This window comes from Moschus berezovskii, chromosome 27, assembly GCF_049115385.1.
Source record: "Moschus berezovskii isolate FMDL1 chromosome 27, NW_MosBer_1.0, whole genome shotgun sequence".
Classification (NCBI taxonomy): Eukaryota; Metazoa; Chordata; class Mammalia; order Artiodactyla; family Moschidae; genus Moschus; species Moschus berezovskii.
In genome coordinates this window covers 40,348,073-40,366,413 of record NC_142486.1, presented here as the reverse complement: position 1 = coordinate 40,366,413, position 18,341 = coordinate 40,348,073, and the positions used below count along the sequence as shown (strand labels likewise).

Genomic DNA, 18,341 nt, shown 5'->3' with positions numbered 1-18,341 from the left:
GGCGCAGCCAGTCGCGGGCGCCCGCTGCCGATGGGGCGTGGCTAGGGGCGGAGCCCGGCGAGGTAGTGGCGCGCGCCCCCCGTGGTGGGCCAATGGGAACGCCCGGCGCGTTTGAAAACTCAGGCGGGAGGCGGGCGGGTCTGCGCCTGCGTGGGGAGGCGCGCTCTGGGCCCGCGGGCGGGTCTGGCGGCCACAGCGGCGGCGGCGGTGGCGGCCACGGCAGCGGCGACGGCTATGGGGAGCGGAGGCGGTGAGCGCGGGGCGCGGTGGAGCGGTCTCCAGACTGAGTGGGGCCAGCTTGAGCCTTTCGGCCCGGGGTTCGGATCGTCCCGACGGCGCCTGCCCGGCGCGCGGTTTAAATACCCAGCGGCGCCCGGCTCCACGAGAAAGCGGCGCGAGGGGACCGCCACCTGTGCAGGGCCGTGAGCGCCGCCGAGGTTTCCGTAGTTATACCGTGGCTGTCCTAGGGCAGGGCGAGTGAGGAAAAGCTAGGATCGGTCGATATGCGCTTGGCTTTCGCTTTAGGTTAATTACTGATGGGAAGCCCGAGTGAGGAACGAGGGCAGAGGGCAGGAACACACCCTGAGCAGGGAGCTTGCGGGTGGTGGAGCAGCCACCTCCCGTGGAGACTGGAGGACGGAGCGGATGAAGAACCAGGTGAAACGTCAGGGATGGCTCCTTCTGCCACAAGCTCCTCTGCTTGGAGGGAGGAGAGTTGCTGGAGTTGAAGTTGGAGGGACCCCCTGTAAGGGTCTCAGAGGACCCTTAGACTGGCCAGACAGCTCTGACATCTACAGACCTGGGACTGGCCTGCCCTCCAAGCCCACCCTTGGTTTCTCTGAAGGGTGGACCCAACGAATTTGAACTCGAAAACCTGATTGTTCAAATCCTTATTAACATTTCATGTTTTAGTCAGGTGTGCAAATAGAAGCAAAGAAATCAGCTAGGGTACAGGCGTCTCCCTGGCTAATCATCATCAACACTGTCTGCTCTTCCTTTCTTCCTCGTTGTTATCTGGGTTTTGGGTCAGACAGTTTCCCAATGGCCAGGTTACATGATTACTACTCATCATAAACATTTATCAAATATTTGAATGAATGAAGATGTCTCTTATACCACTACCACTTCTTTATTTAATCTTTGGGACTGTAACTATGGCTGGGGCAGAGGACCAGTAACTGTTAAAACATGTTCAGATGTAACTTTTCATACCAGCAGAATTCATTTCCAGCACATCACTTAAACCGTTCCGATTTTTTTTCTTAAGTGATCCACTGTAGGTGTGCCAAGTGTTTCTGTTATCCTTCAAAGCGGAGAATAAGAAGGAGACCTCGAAACCTCACAATCTTGAATCTCCCTGAAGATGCGCTCTTTCATATCCTGAAATGGCTTTCTGTTGGAGATATCCTCGCTGTCCGAGCTGTAAGTTGTCAGTGGAACACAGTGTCAGCCCTGGCATTGTTGGTTTTACCGCGAAGGCTTCATGTCTCAAATGACAGAACAAAAGCTCTGGCTACCAATAAGGGTAGATGATCCACAACGGTGATGTTGGTAATAGACATTTGAGGTTGTTCTGATGGCAGGAAAGCAAAAACGTAGGACACCAAGGTTTGAGTCTGGTCTTTGCAGTGTTTATTTTAACTGAGAAAGTACCTTTTCCTGGCAGTGAAATTTTAATCCCTCAAGAAATGAGACAGTATTAAGAAGAAAAAGAGTATGTTCTTGAGGATGGTGTGAAGTAGAAGTGTTAGTTATTCAGTTGTGTTCAACTCTGTGATCCCATGGACTATAACCCACCAGGCTCCTCTGTCCATGGGATTCTCCAGGCAAGAATACTGGAGTGGCTAGCCATTTCCTTCTCCAGGGGATCTTCCTGACCCAGGGATTGAACCCTGGGCCTTCTGCATTGCAGGCAGATTCTTTACCATCTGAGTCACCAGGGAAGCCCTCATGAGGACAAATCCCATATAATATCCAGTGCTAAAAGGGACTCTGGGCCTTATTGTGCAGATATCAGAACTGCAGGCTCACCCTGAGCCGCTTAACCAAGGGCATCCAGCAAATTAGTGGGGGAACACCCACAAGAACCCATTTGTCTGACTCCCAAACCTGTCTCCATTGCGTTCATAACATCTGCAGGGGCCATTTCCAATGGCAGTGGGAGCTTTTGCACTTAAAATGCTTACCTGTGCTCAGGGCCCCAGGCCTGGTCACTGCCTGCCAGCACTCAGGGCAGAGGTCCTGCCTGAGGCTGCTGTCATGTGTTTCAGTTTTTTCTGAGTGCCCCCATTGACCCCCCCACAGGTTCCAGCTGTGCCTCCACTAGCAAATCTCTAAGTAGAGGAGCTCAAAACAGATTTCTGACCTACCCGTTAGCCTTAGAGTTGGTTTCCTGGTCGTTGCAGGTATATAGCATTATATCCCGTTTCTCAGCCTAGTGCTTACCCCCACTTCCAGGACCTGTCCCCACCTTTAGAACCACAGAGAAAGTTGTGTCTGATTTCTTTTCTCTGTTCAAAGCAGCTGCTAGTTAGTTTGATACACAGAGCCCAGGAGGCCTTACCAGTAGGGTCGGAGGGAGACAGGAGACCCTACGTCTGTCTAACCCTGTCTTCAAGAGCTCCAGAAGCGGGGCTTCCGTGTAGCCCCTTGATAACCCCCCACCCCACTCCCGTTGTTCCTCAGGTGCATTCCCACCTGAAGTACCTGGTGGACAACCATGCCAGCGTGTGGGCATGCGCCAGCTTCCAGGAGCTGTGGCCTTCTCCGGGGAACCTGAAGCTCTTTGAAAGGTATCTGCACCCGAGAGCAGCCGGGCTTCCTCTCACTCCTGGCCTTCCCCACCACGCCAGACTGTCTCAGGGCCGGACCTGGCCACAATTTTCCTTGTGCTCGTAGCCCCCTGCCAATACCATATCCCCCAGGGAGTGACTGAGCGTGTAGACCTCACCCATTGAGTCACACGACTTCCAGCACGGTCACGGGTCATCCACACCTCCAGCTCAGGCCTGCCACTCATTAGTCACAGTGGTGCTTCCGGAAGGTCCGCTGAGGCTGTGACCCATCCCGTGTGGCTCAGATGCAGGTCACCTGCAGGTGGAAACTTCTTATTTCTCTTACTTTGGTCAGGAACACGTGGTTTGAATCCTAGTGCATTACATTCCCTGGCTGATCCCACCCCCTCCGACTGAGACCTGGAGGAAGAGCCAGAGGGGCCAGGAGCCATACAGTGTGCCCGTGGTCACAGGCAGGCTGCCTGAGACATAGTCCACGAACCATACAGTCCACCCACTTAGAGTGTACTGATCAAGTGGTTTTTAATATATTCACAGTGTTGTGCAATCATCCACACTGTCTGACTTTAGGACCTTCTCATGACCCCTGGATGAAGCCGCATAACCATTCGCAGTCCCTCCCTATTTTCCCAATAGTAATCCAGACCCTAGACAACCTCTCATCTACTGTCTGTCTCCATTAATTTGCCTGCCCCGGGCATCTCATTCGAGTGGGGTCATACACTGTGTGGCCTGTTGTAACTGTCTTCTTTCACTTAAGCGTGTTTTTAAGGCTCATCCGTGTTGTAGCGTGTCATGGATAATAGATGTTTAGTCGCATTACCAGAAACAAAAGGAAGTGCTGTAGTTTTAGGTGCTGTGGTAGAACATTACCCTAACAGAATAAAATCATGCAGTGTCTCATGTTCCTGTTGTTCCAGGGCTGCTGAGAAAGGGAACTTTGAAGCTGCCGTGAAGCTGGGTATTGCCTACCTCTACAACGAAGGCTGTGAGTGCTGCCGGGTCTGGGGCTGGCCTCGCCCTGCTTGGTGCTGACACTGTAGAATGAGCGCTAGGGACTTCCTGGGGGCCCAGGGTTAAGACTCCGAGCTTCCACCACAGGGAGCATAGGTTCAATCCCCACATGCCATACATTGCAGTCAGAAAAAAGAAAAATAGAACTCACATAAGCCCTTGCCCGTGTTAATAGTTTAGTCGCTGCTCCTGCCGTGTCTGGCTGTGTACCATTGTATCTTGGGAGCTTGTGTCAGAGAGGTGTCCTGCTCAGGGACCCATTGATGAGCTTTCATTCTGTAGGTCATCTCTTACTGATTGACAACGAGTGATTCTGAGCAGAGACTTGGAATGGGGGATTCTCAGGCGAGCCAGCTCTCCTGACTCCCTAGTTAACACCGTAGCCCACGGGTAGACGCCAGCTCCTCTCCTTGGCCACAGCTCGTCTGAGGGACTTGGGGCGGCGGTCACAGCCTGGTGTCAGTAACACAGGGAGGGAACCAAGGCCCTCGGCAGGAGGCAAGTCCAAGCAGGCCAAAGCCAGCCTGGTACCTAGATTCCTTCACCCCCTGGGGCAGGTGCTTCTCGAAAGAGCCTGATAGGACCCTCTCTCCCAACTCCTGCCAGTCTGCTGGGCTTACTAAGGAATGAGCCTGCACGTCATCCTGTCCTAGCTCCCAAACGCATAAAGTCTTGAGTACCTCCGCCATTTTTCTGCTTCTAAAAGACCTGGCATCTTGCTGAGAGGTTGCCCCAGTCATAGTTGGTTGACCGGACTGTTGACGTGGAGACGATGAGCCGCCCTGTGCCCACCCTCCCGTCATCTGATCATCCCCTCATCCGGGCATTGCCCAGAGAATCCCCACCGCTCAGCTCACCCATCAGTGTACGGCCCAGTCGGTGTCTTCACAGAGCTGTGCGACCAACACCCCTTGTTCTGAAATGTTCTTGTCACCCCAGAAAGAAACCCCCGTTAACTGGGCTGGGCAGCAGTTGCCCACAGGAGGGTGGCCCTGTGTTACCTCCATGGTGTGGGGGTGGGGGACACCTTCCTGGATTTTCAGAATCCAAGCTGTGGGAGGAGCCACAGGGCACTTGGTTCAGGAAACACAGGAAGAAAAGCGTGGAGCCCCCATCCCGGCTCTTCTGTCCTAAAACACCAGCAATCTTGCGTGGCAGTGGCCTAAGGCCTAGACTTTCCGAAAGGACTGGGGGTGCTGCTGTGCCTGCCCCCAGAGACATCCCAGCTCGCTCTGTCCGCCTCTGCAGTGTCGGTGTCTGACGAGGCCCGGGCAGAAGTGAATGGCCGGAAGGCCTCTCGCTACTTCAGCCTGGCTGAGCGGCTGAGCGTGGGCGCCGCACCCTTCATCTGGCTCTTCATCCGCCCACCTTGGTCGGTGTCCGGGAGCTGCTGCAAGGCTGTGGTTCATGAGAGCCTCAGGGCGGAGTGCCAGCTACAGAAAGTGAGTCCCGGCCGGAGTGCGGGTGGGGCACCCCACAGGGTCCCAGGAGATGAGACAGCCCTGAGGGGAGATGCTACGGACCGTGTGAAGTCAGGGACTCGAGGGCAGCGGAGGCTCGGAAAACAGTGCAAATATGGGAGCGTCTGCAAACAACCAGCAGCCGGCGAGACCTCAGAGCCAGGGTTGGGGGCCTGGGGGCGGGGCGGGGCTGCAGACAGAGTGCCCGTGGAGAAGGACGGCCAGAGGCTCCATGTGGCGGTTGGCAGAGGCCTGGAGTCAAGGCAGACTGGGGAGCAAGAGGACCTGCATGGGATGTGGCTGGGATCGGGGGCCCCAGGAAATTCCCCACCGACAGTCACCCTTTCTTCTCTAGACCCACAGGGCGTCCATACTGCACTGCCTGGGGAGGGTGCTGAGTCTCTTCGAGGTGAGTCCTCTCGTCCACCCGCTGTGCTGCTCAGCGTCCTGGCCCGGGTGGGCACCGAGCACAGCGGGTCTGCGGCTCTGTGCTGCTCGCCTCTCCAGCAGTTGCAAGCACTGAGGTCTGGAACGCTCATGAGAGGCTGCGGGAGGAGGCCCCCAAGTCTCCCAGAGAGGAACCCTGTCTGTGCAGCCGGTGGAGCCAGAGCATCTGATAGGCAGGACGGGCCTTTGTGCTTCCCAGCCCGCTCAGCGGCTTCCTCCACCTCCTCACACAAAGTCTCCACTTAGCAGGAGCGTGAAAGGCACCCCCGCGGTTGTTTGGGGAGGGTGGTGGCCTCTGGCGACAGGCGCTCTGACCGCAGCAGGGAGGAAGCGGGGTGTGAGTGAGGAGCCGGAGGGCCTTGGGGATCTCCACCACCCCCCACCTCCATCACCGTGCGGGCAAACCGTGTGGGCAGACCGTGCTGGCAGCTCGGGCCGAGGCCAGCCCAGCCCCAGGCAGGAGGAGGCAGGACCCGAGGGCAGAGCTCGTGGGCTCGGGCCACCACGGTTCTCACATCGCGTATCTTCAGGGAAGTTGTTTCTCTGCTAATTTAGTTAACTCGTTTTATTAAAGGTGAGCGCTGCATGTGTTCTTACTTATTCTAGGATGAAGAGAAACAGAAGCAGGCTCGGAACCTGTTTGAAGAGTCCGCTAACCAGGGGTGTCTGACCAGCTCATACCTCCTCTGGGAGAGTGACAGGCGGATGGACGTGAGTGGGCCCAGGTCTGGGACAGCGTGGGTGATGCTAGTCAGAGGCGCGGTCTCAGAGCAGCCCTGGACGGGTCTGCCAGCGCAGGGGGTCCTCATGGGGCCCCCAGGGCTGCTCTCAGCTCTACTCTGGGAACAACCACCACCATTCGGGGGAATAAGGGCTAGAAGGAAGGCCCAGCTGGGGCCCCTCTGGGGGTCTTGGGGGAACATTGAAGAACCCCGGGGGTTGGTTCTGAGTTCCTCCAGAGACATGCCCATGAAAGGGCATCTCACATTGACAGATGCTGGACCCCGGACGGTGCCTCCACAGCTTCCGGAAGCTCAGGGACTTTGCTGCCAAAGGCTGCTGGGAAGCGCAGGTGAGCTGGGAGCCAGCTTGGTCTCAATGCCTCCTCTCTGGGGCCCCAGGGCGGGGCTGCCAGGCTCCTGCGGGGGCGGGGGGCGCTCATGGCGGGGCAGCTCTGAAGGCGGTCAGCTCTGAGGTGTGCACGGAGGGCAGCCTGGGGACGCTTTGCCCATGGCACCGAAGACAGCCAGCCTTGCCATTCCCACATGCCGTGGACCAACCAGAGCTGCTGTCAGAGTGTGGACAGCTCCCTAAAGCCGGCCTGCAGGGATAGCATCTTGGCAGCGGGACCTGAGGCCCCTTAGAGCAGATTGGCATGAGGAACACTATCCTCTTCCCAGTATCTGACCCCTCACCAGGTTGTCCAGCGTTGGACCTGGACATTGGAGGGTTGTAGTTGGCGTTCACCAGACATGTCCCTGTGCAGCTGTAAGGAAGTCACTGTTTCCAGACAAATCAGAGGAAGTCTCCCTTGGCCAAGCTGGTACCTGTGACCCCACCAAGTTGGGGCTTCAGTCACTGGCCCTTAAAAACTCAGGACAAAGTCCCCAGCAGGGATGCCCACACATCACAGACCATTATAACTTTTGTGTCCAGAAAGGCATGTAGCAAGTTTACAAGAAATGTAACAATCAACAGTGTGTTTCTAAGACAAGGTCAGACTATCAGTAAGAACAGTAAGGCCCCATAGAAGTACACGAGGCCTCAGTATGCTCAGAAACAAGGAAGTAAATACAAGCCGTCAAAATATGGGGCAGGTATGACCTCACTGCTCATCGGAAAGGCGCCTGTTTAGAGAGGTCATGGCCGATCCCACGAGCAGATCACACACACATATTCTTTGCTTCTGGGTGACTAGCTAGTAACTTCTGAAAATAAGTATTCTCAAGGAGAGCAGTTTGTGCCAGCCAAGATGTGATAAGATAGTCTTCGGTGTTCCTGTGAGTGGGGTGACAATCCGAGCAGGCCTTCCAGGAAGTGTCAGGGCACAGGCAGTGCCTGGGGGTCGGCCGCATGAGCAGAAGGTGCACAAGCCTACACAGCGGCGGCCCCCCAGGTGACAAAGCCAACAGAAACCTCCTCAGAGGAAGAACAGGGCAAGAAGGGGCTGACCTCCCGTTCTGTACCTTTTGTCCCTTTTAAACGTTTTACCATGACTTATTAGTTACTTCCAAAAGCATAAGTAAAATTTTGGCCCTCCTGTTCCGGCAGGCTTAGAGGGTGTAAGTGGGCCAGGGTGTTGACAGACAGGAAGGGCCTGGCCCCTGCTCACCCCACGACTCTTCTGCCCGCAGCTGTCTCTAGCCAAAGCCTGTGCACACGGACACCAGCTCGGATTGGAAGCAAAAGCCTGCAGCGAGATAGTCTGCCAGTTGTTCCAGGCCTCCCACGCTGTCGATAAGCAGAGGGTCTTCTCTGTACAGAAGGGGCTCAATGACACGATGAGGTGAGGGGCCCACACTGCTCACGGTGACAAGGTCCTGTGACAGGCCCACTGTGTCGTCAGCCCCACTGGGATCCCCCCCCGTGTGTGTGTGTTTTCTAAAACCAGTAATGCCCAAGTTATCTAAGGCTTTGGGGGAAAAAAAACTCCCATATGAGTGTCTGTTCTCTCCAGTTTCCCTTTTTAGGCCTCAGAGAGTGTTAAACCACTTTAAACATCTTTCTAAAATGATGCCAGAGAAACCGCCTTTTCTTTCCAACCTATCCTCATGAACATCAGTGTCGGCAGGGGAAGTGGGGGCCTGCAGCCTTGGAACCCCGTGACCTGCCTCTTCCCGCAAGTCCATTTTCCTCTGAAGTTTGGAGATGACACACTGTTAGAATCACAGAACATGTTAGAAAGCAAAGTGGAAAATGTGAATAATTCTTCAAGCTTATGCTAGGGATTTCAAATGCATTTTAGATGTATAACGGGCAGGCCCTGGCTGTGCTGCTAGGTCTCCGCTCACAGCAGGGGTGCAGTGTCCCCTGCTCCCACATTAAATGTCACCAAGCTGCTTTTTAAAGAATTATCTGGCTGCACCAGGTCTTAGTTGCGGCATGTGGGATCTAGTCCCCTAACCAGGGATCGAACCCAGGCCCCCTGCACTGGGAGGTTGGGAGCTTGGCATCTCAGCCACTGGACCACCAGGGGAATCCCAAGCTGCTGTGCTCCTGAGTCCTGGACCTGCACTGGTGGTGCCCCTCCCGCCTTGTGCCCTCCCAGTCTGCCCTTTTTTTGGCGGGAGGGTGGGGGGACACTGTTGCTATTCCTTTTGTGTGTTGGGAGTAAGGGTTAACATAAACAACCGTTTTTGCTTTTCAAGAGCTAAAGTAGTTTTATTGAAATAATAACATAATATTATTTCAGCCCCATGTTGAGCATCTGTCTGTTTTCCTCCATGTCAGACAACAGCTGACTTCTTCCTTTTCTTTAGTTGAGTTATAATTGATTTCCAACATTAGTTTCAGGTTTAACCACTTTAAAGTGTATGGTTCAGTTGGTTGGTTTTTGTCAGATCATTGCGTTTATCTAGGGTGTCCGCACAGGGAGCATCGTCCTCTGCTCCCAGTCGTGACTGGTGTGACCCTCACACCCCTGGGCATTCCTCCTGGCCTCCCCCTCTGCTCCCCTGCTCACTCTGCCCTCACCCCCCTGTGCCTTCCCTCTGCCTGAGAAACATGCTCCTGTCTGGCTGCCCACCTGGAGCCGCCCTCCACCTGCACAGAGCCCGTCACCATCACAGCTCGTCTCTCTGGCTTCTATTCTCCCCTCTCCTCTCCTTTGTCCACCCCGTCCGGGCATCCTTGCCACTGCATGCAGTGTCCCCTGTGACGTCAGGGTCCTGGCTTGGCCTTGGCGCCATCAAGGAGGAGGGACCCTGTGTCTGCTAGCTCTGCAGCCCAATCCCTCCGTCATGGTTGCCTGGTGGCTGAGAGCTCGAGCGCCCGGGCTCAGTGCATCCTGCTTGAGCTGCATTCCTGGCTCTTTGCTCAACTGCAGGAGGTTGTGACAAATGACCCCATGGTGAGAGTTCTTCAGGGAGGAGACAGGTTTCCAGGACAGTAACCTTTAACCTGTGACCTGTTCCCAGTCTCCAGAGCAGACCCGCTCTGCCCCCTTATAAGTGATGGTCCAGGCTCATCCAGTGCCAGGGGCCCCAGTGTGGGGGTGGGCCGGGGCCACATGTATATTCCCACCTGCCTCCTAGGAACCACGTTAGGAGTGGTGGGGCCCCCAGCCCCTCGGACGGCTGCTGGCATAAGCCCGTGACACTTGAAGTGACCGCTTGCCCCTCAGGATGGATGGTTGGGCAGGACTGGGAGACAGGACCCCGTGGAGGTTTGGGGAGCGGGAGAAAGGACCCCGTGAGGTTTGGGGAGTGGGAGACAGGACCCCATGAGGTTCGGGGCCCCGCAGAGGCTCTGCCTGGTGTTCAGGGGCAGCACTCTTCCCACAGGTACATCCTCATTGACTGGCTGGTGGAGGTCGCAACAATGAAGGACTTCTCAAGCCTGTGTCTCCACCTGACTGTGGAGTGCGTGGACCGGTACCTGCGGAGGCGGCTGGTGCCCCGGTACCGGCTGCAGCTGCTGGGCATCGCCTGCATGGTCATCTGTACCCGGTGAGAAACCCCCGGCCAGCCCTGCCCAGGTCACAGGCTGGCTTCTCAGTGGGATGAACAGGTCCTCGGCGCCCCATCTCATGATAACGGGGTTCTTATTTCAAGGGTGCCCAGAGCAGGTTGTCCTCCCAACACAGGGGTGGCAGGGCTGACCCTCCGTGCGTGGGCAGCTTCTGCTCATCCCGTGTGGTGGGCTCGCTTGGGCAGGAACCCTGTTCCCCTGGCCCCTGAGGGCAACACGGAGATGAGGGAGGCCACAGCCGGCTGCCCTTCTGAGCCAGGCTGTCAGCTCTGTGTCCAGAGACGCACGTCCAGCCAGGTTCACACCCGCTCCTACCCCGTGGACAGGATGCGAGCTCCTCAGAGGTGGCTATTCTGACCCTTCCCGTCAGCCACCTTAAGACGGAAGTCCACCTTAAACCAGCGCCTCTCCACCCAGTTTTGCCTTTGAACACAGTGTGGGTGGCCCATCCCACCATGCATGTCGCAGCTTTCTCCTCCATGGTCTGCTATTGCCCGGGCAGTGCCTATCTATAAGGCTTAGGAGGTGAGGGGCAGGCTCGCTGCACACAGTGGTGTCAACTACGGAGGACTGGTCTATCTTTGGCACAGTGACCCAGAGGCGTGTGTCACTGGGGTGTAGTGTATCTGCTTCATGAGCTCATGCAGGCGCCTGAGGCCCTGACTTGCTTTCTGCCACTTGCCATGGCCCCTGAGGCCAGCAGGTCCACGCCTGCGGCGAGCTCCGTCCTGTGGCCCTGATGGGAACTGGGCGCTGTATTTTCCTGGTGGCCAGGGAAGCAGGGTGTCCACAGGCAGAGGGAGCGGGGCTCAGACCCAGTGAGCACAGGCCACACGCGGTCCAGCACCTCTCACATGTACCTTGGAACCTGGAGCTCTGGGTCTTGTCACCAGAGAGGGCTGACAGATGGGTCCCCAGCCTCCCAAGGTCTAAACGGCATGGTTTATGTCCTTGCCACCAGAGACCGGGGGACCAGCCGTGAGATAATCGCTTTAAAAGAATTTTAGGGGCTGAAACACTCCTCCGTCCACTCTGAAAGCAGCACCTGCTGCTGGCCAAGCACAGGCTCACATCCACCCCTCTCGACATCACACCCCCCCTATACCTGCGGTCCCCACTGCCCTGTCCTTAGCCAAGCCACCGCGGGAGCCGCAGAGTGACCGAGCATCTGTGGGCTTGGCCCCCATCACCCTGGCGTGGGGAGGGGCCCTCAGAGGCCGCTGGACCGGCGTGTCCCCTGCTAGCTGGCGCTGGGAGAGAGGAGAGAACAGGGTGACCACCTGCCTAAGGACTGCCCGAGTCCCTCAGCCTGACTCCAGGCTGGGTCCACACTTCCAGACAGCCTCTGGCTCTGATTCAGCTGACTCGCCTGCCTTCTGGGTTGAAGCTGTTCATGCTCGCTCCGGAGCGGCTGGCACAAGGCAGGGCAAACCCTCATCCATCGGGAGGTTAAGAGGATTGGCTGCTCACACCCTTAATGGCTGGATTTTGCAGAAACACCTGCGTGCCCAGCAGCCCAGCCACTGTCCTGCCGCGAGCCTGTGTCGCTCGTACCCCTGCCTGTCAGCCTCTCCAACAGGCTCATATGACCTTTCCAGTTAACCTCACCCACCGGGGACAGCCAGGTCAACTCGCTGGACTCCCCACCCCATCACTGAAGCCTGAAGCCCACTGAGGAGTGTGAGCTCAGACACCTTGTTGACACACTCCAGGTTCATCAGCAAAGAGATCCTGACGATCCGGGAGGCCGTGTGGCTTACAGACAACACATACAAGTACGAGGACCTGGTGAGGATGATGGGCGAGATCATCTCGGCCCTGGACGGGAAGATCCGGGTAAGCGACCACTCGCCTTTTCCTCCTGAATAGAAGCCGAGTCACGCCGGGGAGGGGAGGAGCAGAGGGCACGTGTGTGGCTCTGGGCTTCTTTGTTCAGGGAAGCCCTCTGGGATCCAGAGGGCGTGAGGCCACAGCCGCTCAGCGTGCCTGGCTCTGTGCTGGCCACTAGGAGGGCAGCGTGTCTGCGGTCCTGCCTCCCCCAAGCAGGCAGAGGGCCCTCTGCATGCCGCGACCCCACGTCCACACCCCCGTCCCCCCAGGTCCCCACCGTGGTCGATTACAAGGATGTCCTGTTGACGCTGGTCCCCATGGCGCCAAGAACCCAGCACCTGTGCGGCTTCCTCTGTGAGCTCTCCCTGCTGCACACCAGCCTGGCCAGCTACACCCCGGCCCACCTGGCTGCGGCCGCCCTGCTGCTGGCGAGGCTGACACACGGGCAGAGTAAGCAGCCAGCCCTTCCCGCCCGCCTCTTGAATCCGGGCTGAGCCGGTGGGCGAGGGTCTCCGGGAATCATGAGCTGGTGCTCGGGTCTGGGGGAGGGAGGGAGACAAAGCAGCATGCTCCTCTCTCCTGAGGAGGAGGCAGCAGGATGCACTAAGAGCCTTTGTCTGGGGGTGGCTTGGTATTCCCCCTGTGGGGTGCAACGGGCATGCATGTCCTGGGCACAGGGCCTTTTCAGCGCTGAGCCATAGGAAGCTGCATCCCAGAACCACCAGGGCTGTGGGTGTCAAGGCGGCCCCACGACCCTGACTTCCCTCCGCAGCGCAGCCCTGGACCACCCAGTTGTGGGACCTCACTGGCTTCTCCTGTGAAGACCTCATTCCCTGTGTCTTAAGTCTTCATCAGAAGTGGTAAGTGTGTAAGGAAGCGAGCCCCACACACAGGGTACGTCCTCCACACCGTGGGTCGAGAGGGGGTTCACGTCACAGGAGGGCTGTCGGGCCGTGAGCTGCGGCTCTCAGGGTTGACGTTTAGAAGTCCCAGGGCCATGTTGCTTAGTACACACATTTTTAATGTTTGCCGTGTGGGCAGCAGCTCCTCCCCACCCAAACCTAACTCACAGACAGTAGATCATAAGAAAAAACGGCCTCTCACGATGGCAGTAACTCACTGCCGGAGGCTGAGGTTGGCAGACTGCAGCCTGGGGCACAGGCTGGCCGCGCCTGCCTCAGGCCCTCATCCCTTCCCCTCCCCTCTATGGCAGCCTCGCTCCTCCCACTTGTTTCCACCAGCACTGCGTCTGCTGAAGCCCCCAGGCCCCTCCTTTCTCAGGCCACGCTGCCTCATCGTCCCCTTCCCCCACCCAAGGGGCTGGGTGATTCCGCCTCCCTGCTATCTTCCCCTGGTGTTTTTGTTTTTTTAATCCAAATAAACTGGAAATATTTATTTACAAACGAAACTCTTTTTTAAGTGTGCAATTCGACAGGCTTTTGGTATAGAGTTGTGCAGGCATCACCACCATCAATCAAAGAACATCTCCCTCAAAAGAAACCTATCCTGCCTCCCTAATACCTTCAGGTGTCCCCTCCCCACCGGCCCCCACCGCAACACTCCTCTCCTTCCTGTTCTGGACGCTTCACGGGCTCACACACCGTGAGGCCTGTAGGTGTGAGGCAGCCTCCCGCCTACACGGTGTCTCCACTGCAGGTAGCCCCTGGGTGGAGAGGCCCTGTCTTATTTCTCCATCTGTGCACTGACGGACATTTGGGGGTTTTCTGCCTTCCTGCTGCCGTGGACAACTGTGTCCAGGTCTCCACGGGGACCTCTGCCCCCCTTTCTCTCGGGGACACACTTGGGAGTGGGCGCCGGGTCATAGGTGGCTCTCGGGTTAACTGAGGGGCTGCCGGGCGTCCGCACGGTGGTGCTGGGCCAGCTTCGAGGACGTCCGGTCCTCTCCCGCTGAGCGGGGGCTGCAGGTGGCACCTCCTGGGGGTGGTTTCAGCACTCCCCGCCCCCTGCGGTCCCTTACATGTCCGTCTGTCGGTAGCTTCCACGATGACGCCCCCAAGGACTACAGGCAGGTGTCTCTCACGGCCGTCAAGCAGCGATTCGAGGACAAGCGTTATGAGGAGATCAGCCTGGAAGAGGTACCGAGGGGGCCGGGGGCGGCCCGCCCACCCGGGGCCTTGTCCGCCCTCTGACCCTGGCTGCCCCTCAGGTGCTGAGCTACGGCCAACTGTGTGCTGCCCTGGGCGTGAAACAGGAGAGCCCGGAACCTGCGCCCTTCCTCAGCGCAGGCGATATTCACACCTTCCTCAGCTCGCCCTCCGGGAGGAGGACCAAGCGGTGAGTAAGCCCACGGGCCCAGCTGGGTTCCTGTGTGACCCCTGCAGCCCTCGGGGTCCCCGGGAAACGGAAGCTGGGCCGGCGGTCTGCAACGCCTGCAGCCCTGCCTCCTCCCCTGCCTGGTTCCAGCCCAGCTCCCTGTGGGCTCAGTGGTCCCGAGCACAGGTGGAGCGCCCCCGGGGCCATGCTGCCCCCCCGCGTGTCACCCCAGCGCTCCAGCCGTGCCCTGATGAGCGGCTGGGGCACTCAGTCCCCGTCACCCCCTGTGTGTCCCCTTCACCCCGTCTCTTCCGTCTCAGTGTCCTGCCTGTGGTGCCTGGAATAAGCTCCCCTCTCCCCCAAAGAACTCCCATTCATCCTACAAAGTCCAGACAAGCAGGGACCGCACTGTGCTGCCGGCCCAACCTCTGCTGATCAGCTGAGAGCCTCTGAGGGCACTTCCTGGGTGCTCACAGCACATGGGGTGGGGCGGGGCAGACACGTGCCAGGGACCAGGCTGGGCCCCCTGACGCTGCCGCCTCTGACTGCATGCCCACCTCCCTCCCCACCCAGGAAGCGGGAGAACAGCCTCCAGGAGGACAGGGGCAGTTTCGTCACCACGCCCACCGCTGAGCTGTCCAGCCAGGAGGAGACGCTGCTGGGTAGCTTCCTGGACTGGAGCCTGGACTACTGCTCGGGCTACGAGGGCGACCAGGAGAGCGAGGGCGAGAAGGAGGGCGACGGTGAGTGCCAGGCCGTGGCGGGTGGCGGGTGGGGCTGGCCAGGGTTGCGGAAGCTCGTGTCCAAGGAGCCCAGGAGAGCAGAGCGCCCGGCACTGCAGCCCACAGGGAGGACAGGCTGTGGCCCGGCCGGACCTGTGCTGCCGGGAGGACCGCACGGGGCAGGGACTGAACAGACCCAACTGCGTTCACGACAAGATCTTTCTAGAACATCCTGTGCCATGTGTCCCCCGCTCCCCTGCTGGGTTCTGTGCCTTGGGTGTCCCTCCAGGCCAGGCCACAGAAGGCTCCGTCCCCATGTCTGGTCAGCCCCCTGCAGACAGTGGGAAGGGAACTGGAGGGCCCGGTTTGAGGCCATGTCTATGGATTTTCCAACTGCGTGTTTCTGTGTTCACTCAGGATTAAGTATTAGATGGCCACGATTTGTTGTCCCTTCTTCCTGTTCCCCATGTCACACGGGTGTCACCCCAAGATTGGAGGACATACCTCACCCTCGACTTTTTAAGCAAAGGGAAGGGGACTGACCGACGAGGTTGAGGAGCTGTGGCTGAGACGGGACTCCAGGCTGCCCTGGGTCCCGGCCGGGCCAAGGCTCACCCCAACGTCTCCCCGTCCCCCACAGTGACGGCTCCCAGCGGCGTCCTCGATGTCACCGTTGTCTACCTGAGCCCGGAGGAGCACTGCTGCCAGGAGTCCAGCGACGAGGAGGCCTGTCCAGCAGAGGCATGGGGTGCCCAGGACACGCCGGCGCTGGCGCCGGGCCACCAGGCACTGCGGACCCCAGGGCCAGAGCCCCCGCTGTGCAGCAGGCAGGGGCTGAGCAAGGACATCATGACATCCGGGTACTCCTCCGTCAGCAGCGCGAGTCCCACGGACTCTGGGCGCGCCTCAGGGGGGCCCCCCCGGTCTACCTCAGAGCTGCCCACGGGCAGCAGCTTGAACACACAGCCCTGCCACCACTATGCCCGGAAGTCGTGTTTACAGTGTCGCCCCCCGGAGAGCTGTGCTCCCCAACAGCAAGTGAAGAGGAAGAACCTGTTGGCCCACAGCGAGGAGGAGGAGGAGGAGGAGGAAATGAACTTGGGCTTCTTGAAGCTGTGAGTGTGTCGCAGCGTGTGCCGCAGTGGACGTCCGCTGAGGGGGGCCTGCTGCTGTGCTAGTGCGGGGCGGGGGACGAGACGGATCCCTGCGGATCCCCACTGGCCCCTCACACGGGGACCCAAGAGGAGATCCAGGGGCAGGGACTCTTTGTCCAGGGGAGCCCATCACGAGCCATCAGAATCTCTAAAGCACAACGAAAACTCAGATCCTCCTCTTTGGGAAGTTTAGCCTCGAAGCAGTCATGCCATGCCATGTCAGTCCTGTGTCTCTGTCCCCTCCCGTGTCTTGTCTTGCTTCCTCTGGGAAACTCAGCCCACATCCTGGGCGAACATCCCCCCACTTGCCCGCACCCCAGGAACTGAGCTTTCACAGCAGAGAACACGTGTGGTCCAAATGTCCAGACACAGCTCCCCATCCCCCCGTCTGTTTGGTCTGGGGTACCTGGAGAGCTGACAGCCCTGAGCACGTCGCCATCCCTGCACCCACACTGCCCTGCCTCGGGCACGCATTCCTTTCCTCATGGGCTGGTGCCTCCTGCAATGGGGGAGCTCTGCCCTGGGCACCGCGGTGGACTGCGCATGAACCTCGGGCTCGAGGGCCTTGATTCTGGGTCACAGGCTCGCTCCCTCCCATATTCTCAGCTCCCTTTAAAAATCTGTCCCTTCTGCAATGGTCCGTCTGTGTCCCCACCAGATGGTGTCTGCATGACCCTCTCTCTGCACTAAATTTCTGGGCCATTTCTTTCCCTGTCTTTATTTCCATCCTTCATCCCTCTAGGATAAAAACAAAAGAAAAATTAAAAATAGAAGGTATTACATTTTTTTAAATTCTCAACATTATTTAGGCTCAACTGAAAAATGAAAATTTGATTCAAACTCCTCGGTGCTCTTCTGACACTGTAGGCAAAACCAGTTTTCCCAGAGATGTTAGCCAGGAAAAAATTAAATGTCATTTGTAACATCTGAGGTGACCAAGACACGGAAAAGCACGAACCAGAGGACTGGCTTGCTGGGTGAGAGTGAACCTGCTGTGAGTTCCTGCGAATCATGACCCTGACCGCTCTCCCCTGCTGGGCTGACCCCAGCACACTCACCTGCTGTTGCTTTTGCTTCCTCTTGAAACGTCAGAAAGAACCACTTAGCCAGGAGTGTCCCCCAAATGCTCTTGAACCCAAAGTACAGGGACCAGGAGATGCTGGCCTGGAGAGGCTTTTCTGGGCTCTTGACTCCCTGTGGGAGCTATCTTTTTTTGCTGCTGTAGGTGAATTCTGAGCACCCTGGGTAGGCCGTGGTTGAGTAAGGGAATCCCAGCATCAGGACTGCAGACCTCCCTGTTGACTGTGTGCCCCTAGGCATATGTGAGCCTCAGTTTCCTCATCTGTACGATGGGGTGACAATACCTACCTCACAGGGGTGTTGTGAGGATTAAATGTGATGAGGATAGTAGGAGCTGAGTGATGTGCATGTCTGAACTGCCGTGGCCCCTTGGCCCTTTATCAAAACCCAAAAGTTCTCTGCTTTCTCCCGGCCGGCCTGCATCTGCAGGAGAGCACTCTGGTGGGGACCTAATACCGCCTGACTGGGGGGTGGGGTCTCCCTGTGTCTTCTCCCCTCCTTCCCTTTCTCACCGAGAATCTCATTTCAGGCTCCCCATACTAGGCAAGAAAACAGGCCGCTGCTGATGGAGGCTCCCACCCTAACCGCTGTCCCAGGGCTGCCTGGGTCCCGTGTGACCCTTCCCCCTCTTGCCCCAGCACCCTCAGCTCCCCTCCTTTGCGTCTGTTCCCTGCTGTGGCACCTTCCTATTAGTAACAGTGAAATGGACCCCTCTATCTTAAAAGAAACCCCCTCCCAGGTCTGTCCTCCATCCTGCTCTCCCCTGAGGTTTCTTGGCCCCTGTGGGGTTGGCACTCATCCTTTTTTCTTGTTAGATACAATGGGCCCTGTGCCAGCATCAGGCCTCTCAGCCAGCATCTGTCCCCACACCTGCAC

General features: G+C 57.9%; 1 protein-coding gene across 1 annotated transcript; it reads left to right on the top strand.

Annotated features, from left to right (window-relative positions):
• Positions 1-124: 124 nt before the first annotated feature.
• On the top strand, positions 125-17,784 carry CCNF (cyclin F). Its single transcript, XM_055409247.2, has 17 exons — positions 125-250; positions 1,268-1,422; positions 2,686-2,792; positions 3,716-3,783; positions 5,058-5,251; positions 5,625-5,678; positions 6,323-6,427; positions 6,711-6,788; positions 8,071-8,222; positions 10,219-10,383; positions 12,118-12,241; positions 12,505-12,685; positions 13,008-13,095; positions 14,232-14,331; positions 14,403-14,530; positions 15,083-15,252; positions 15,872-17,784. Exons 1-17 carry the CDS (start codon positions 235-237, stop codon positions 16,348-16,350), a joined length of 2,364 nt encoding a protein of 787 aa, XP_055265222.2. The 5' UTR covers positions 125-234; the 3' UTR covers positions 16,351-17,784.
• Positions 17,785-18,341: the final 557 nt, after the last annotated feature.

What these genes read in the sequence shown, in the direction of transcription:
- CCNF (XM_055409247.2), top strand. An exon ending in CTACCTCTACAACGAAGGCT is followed by an intron (nt 3,784 to 5,057) that starts GTGAGTGCTGCC and finishes CCGCCTCTGCAG; the next exon opens with TGTCGGTGTCTGACGAGGCC. An exon ending in GGGCGAGAAGGAGGGCGACG is followed by an intron (nt 15,253 to 15,871) that starts GTGAGTGCCAGG and finishes CGTCCCCCACAG; the next exon opens with TGACGGCTCCCAGCGGCGTC.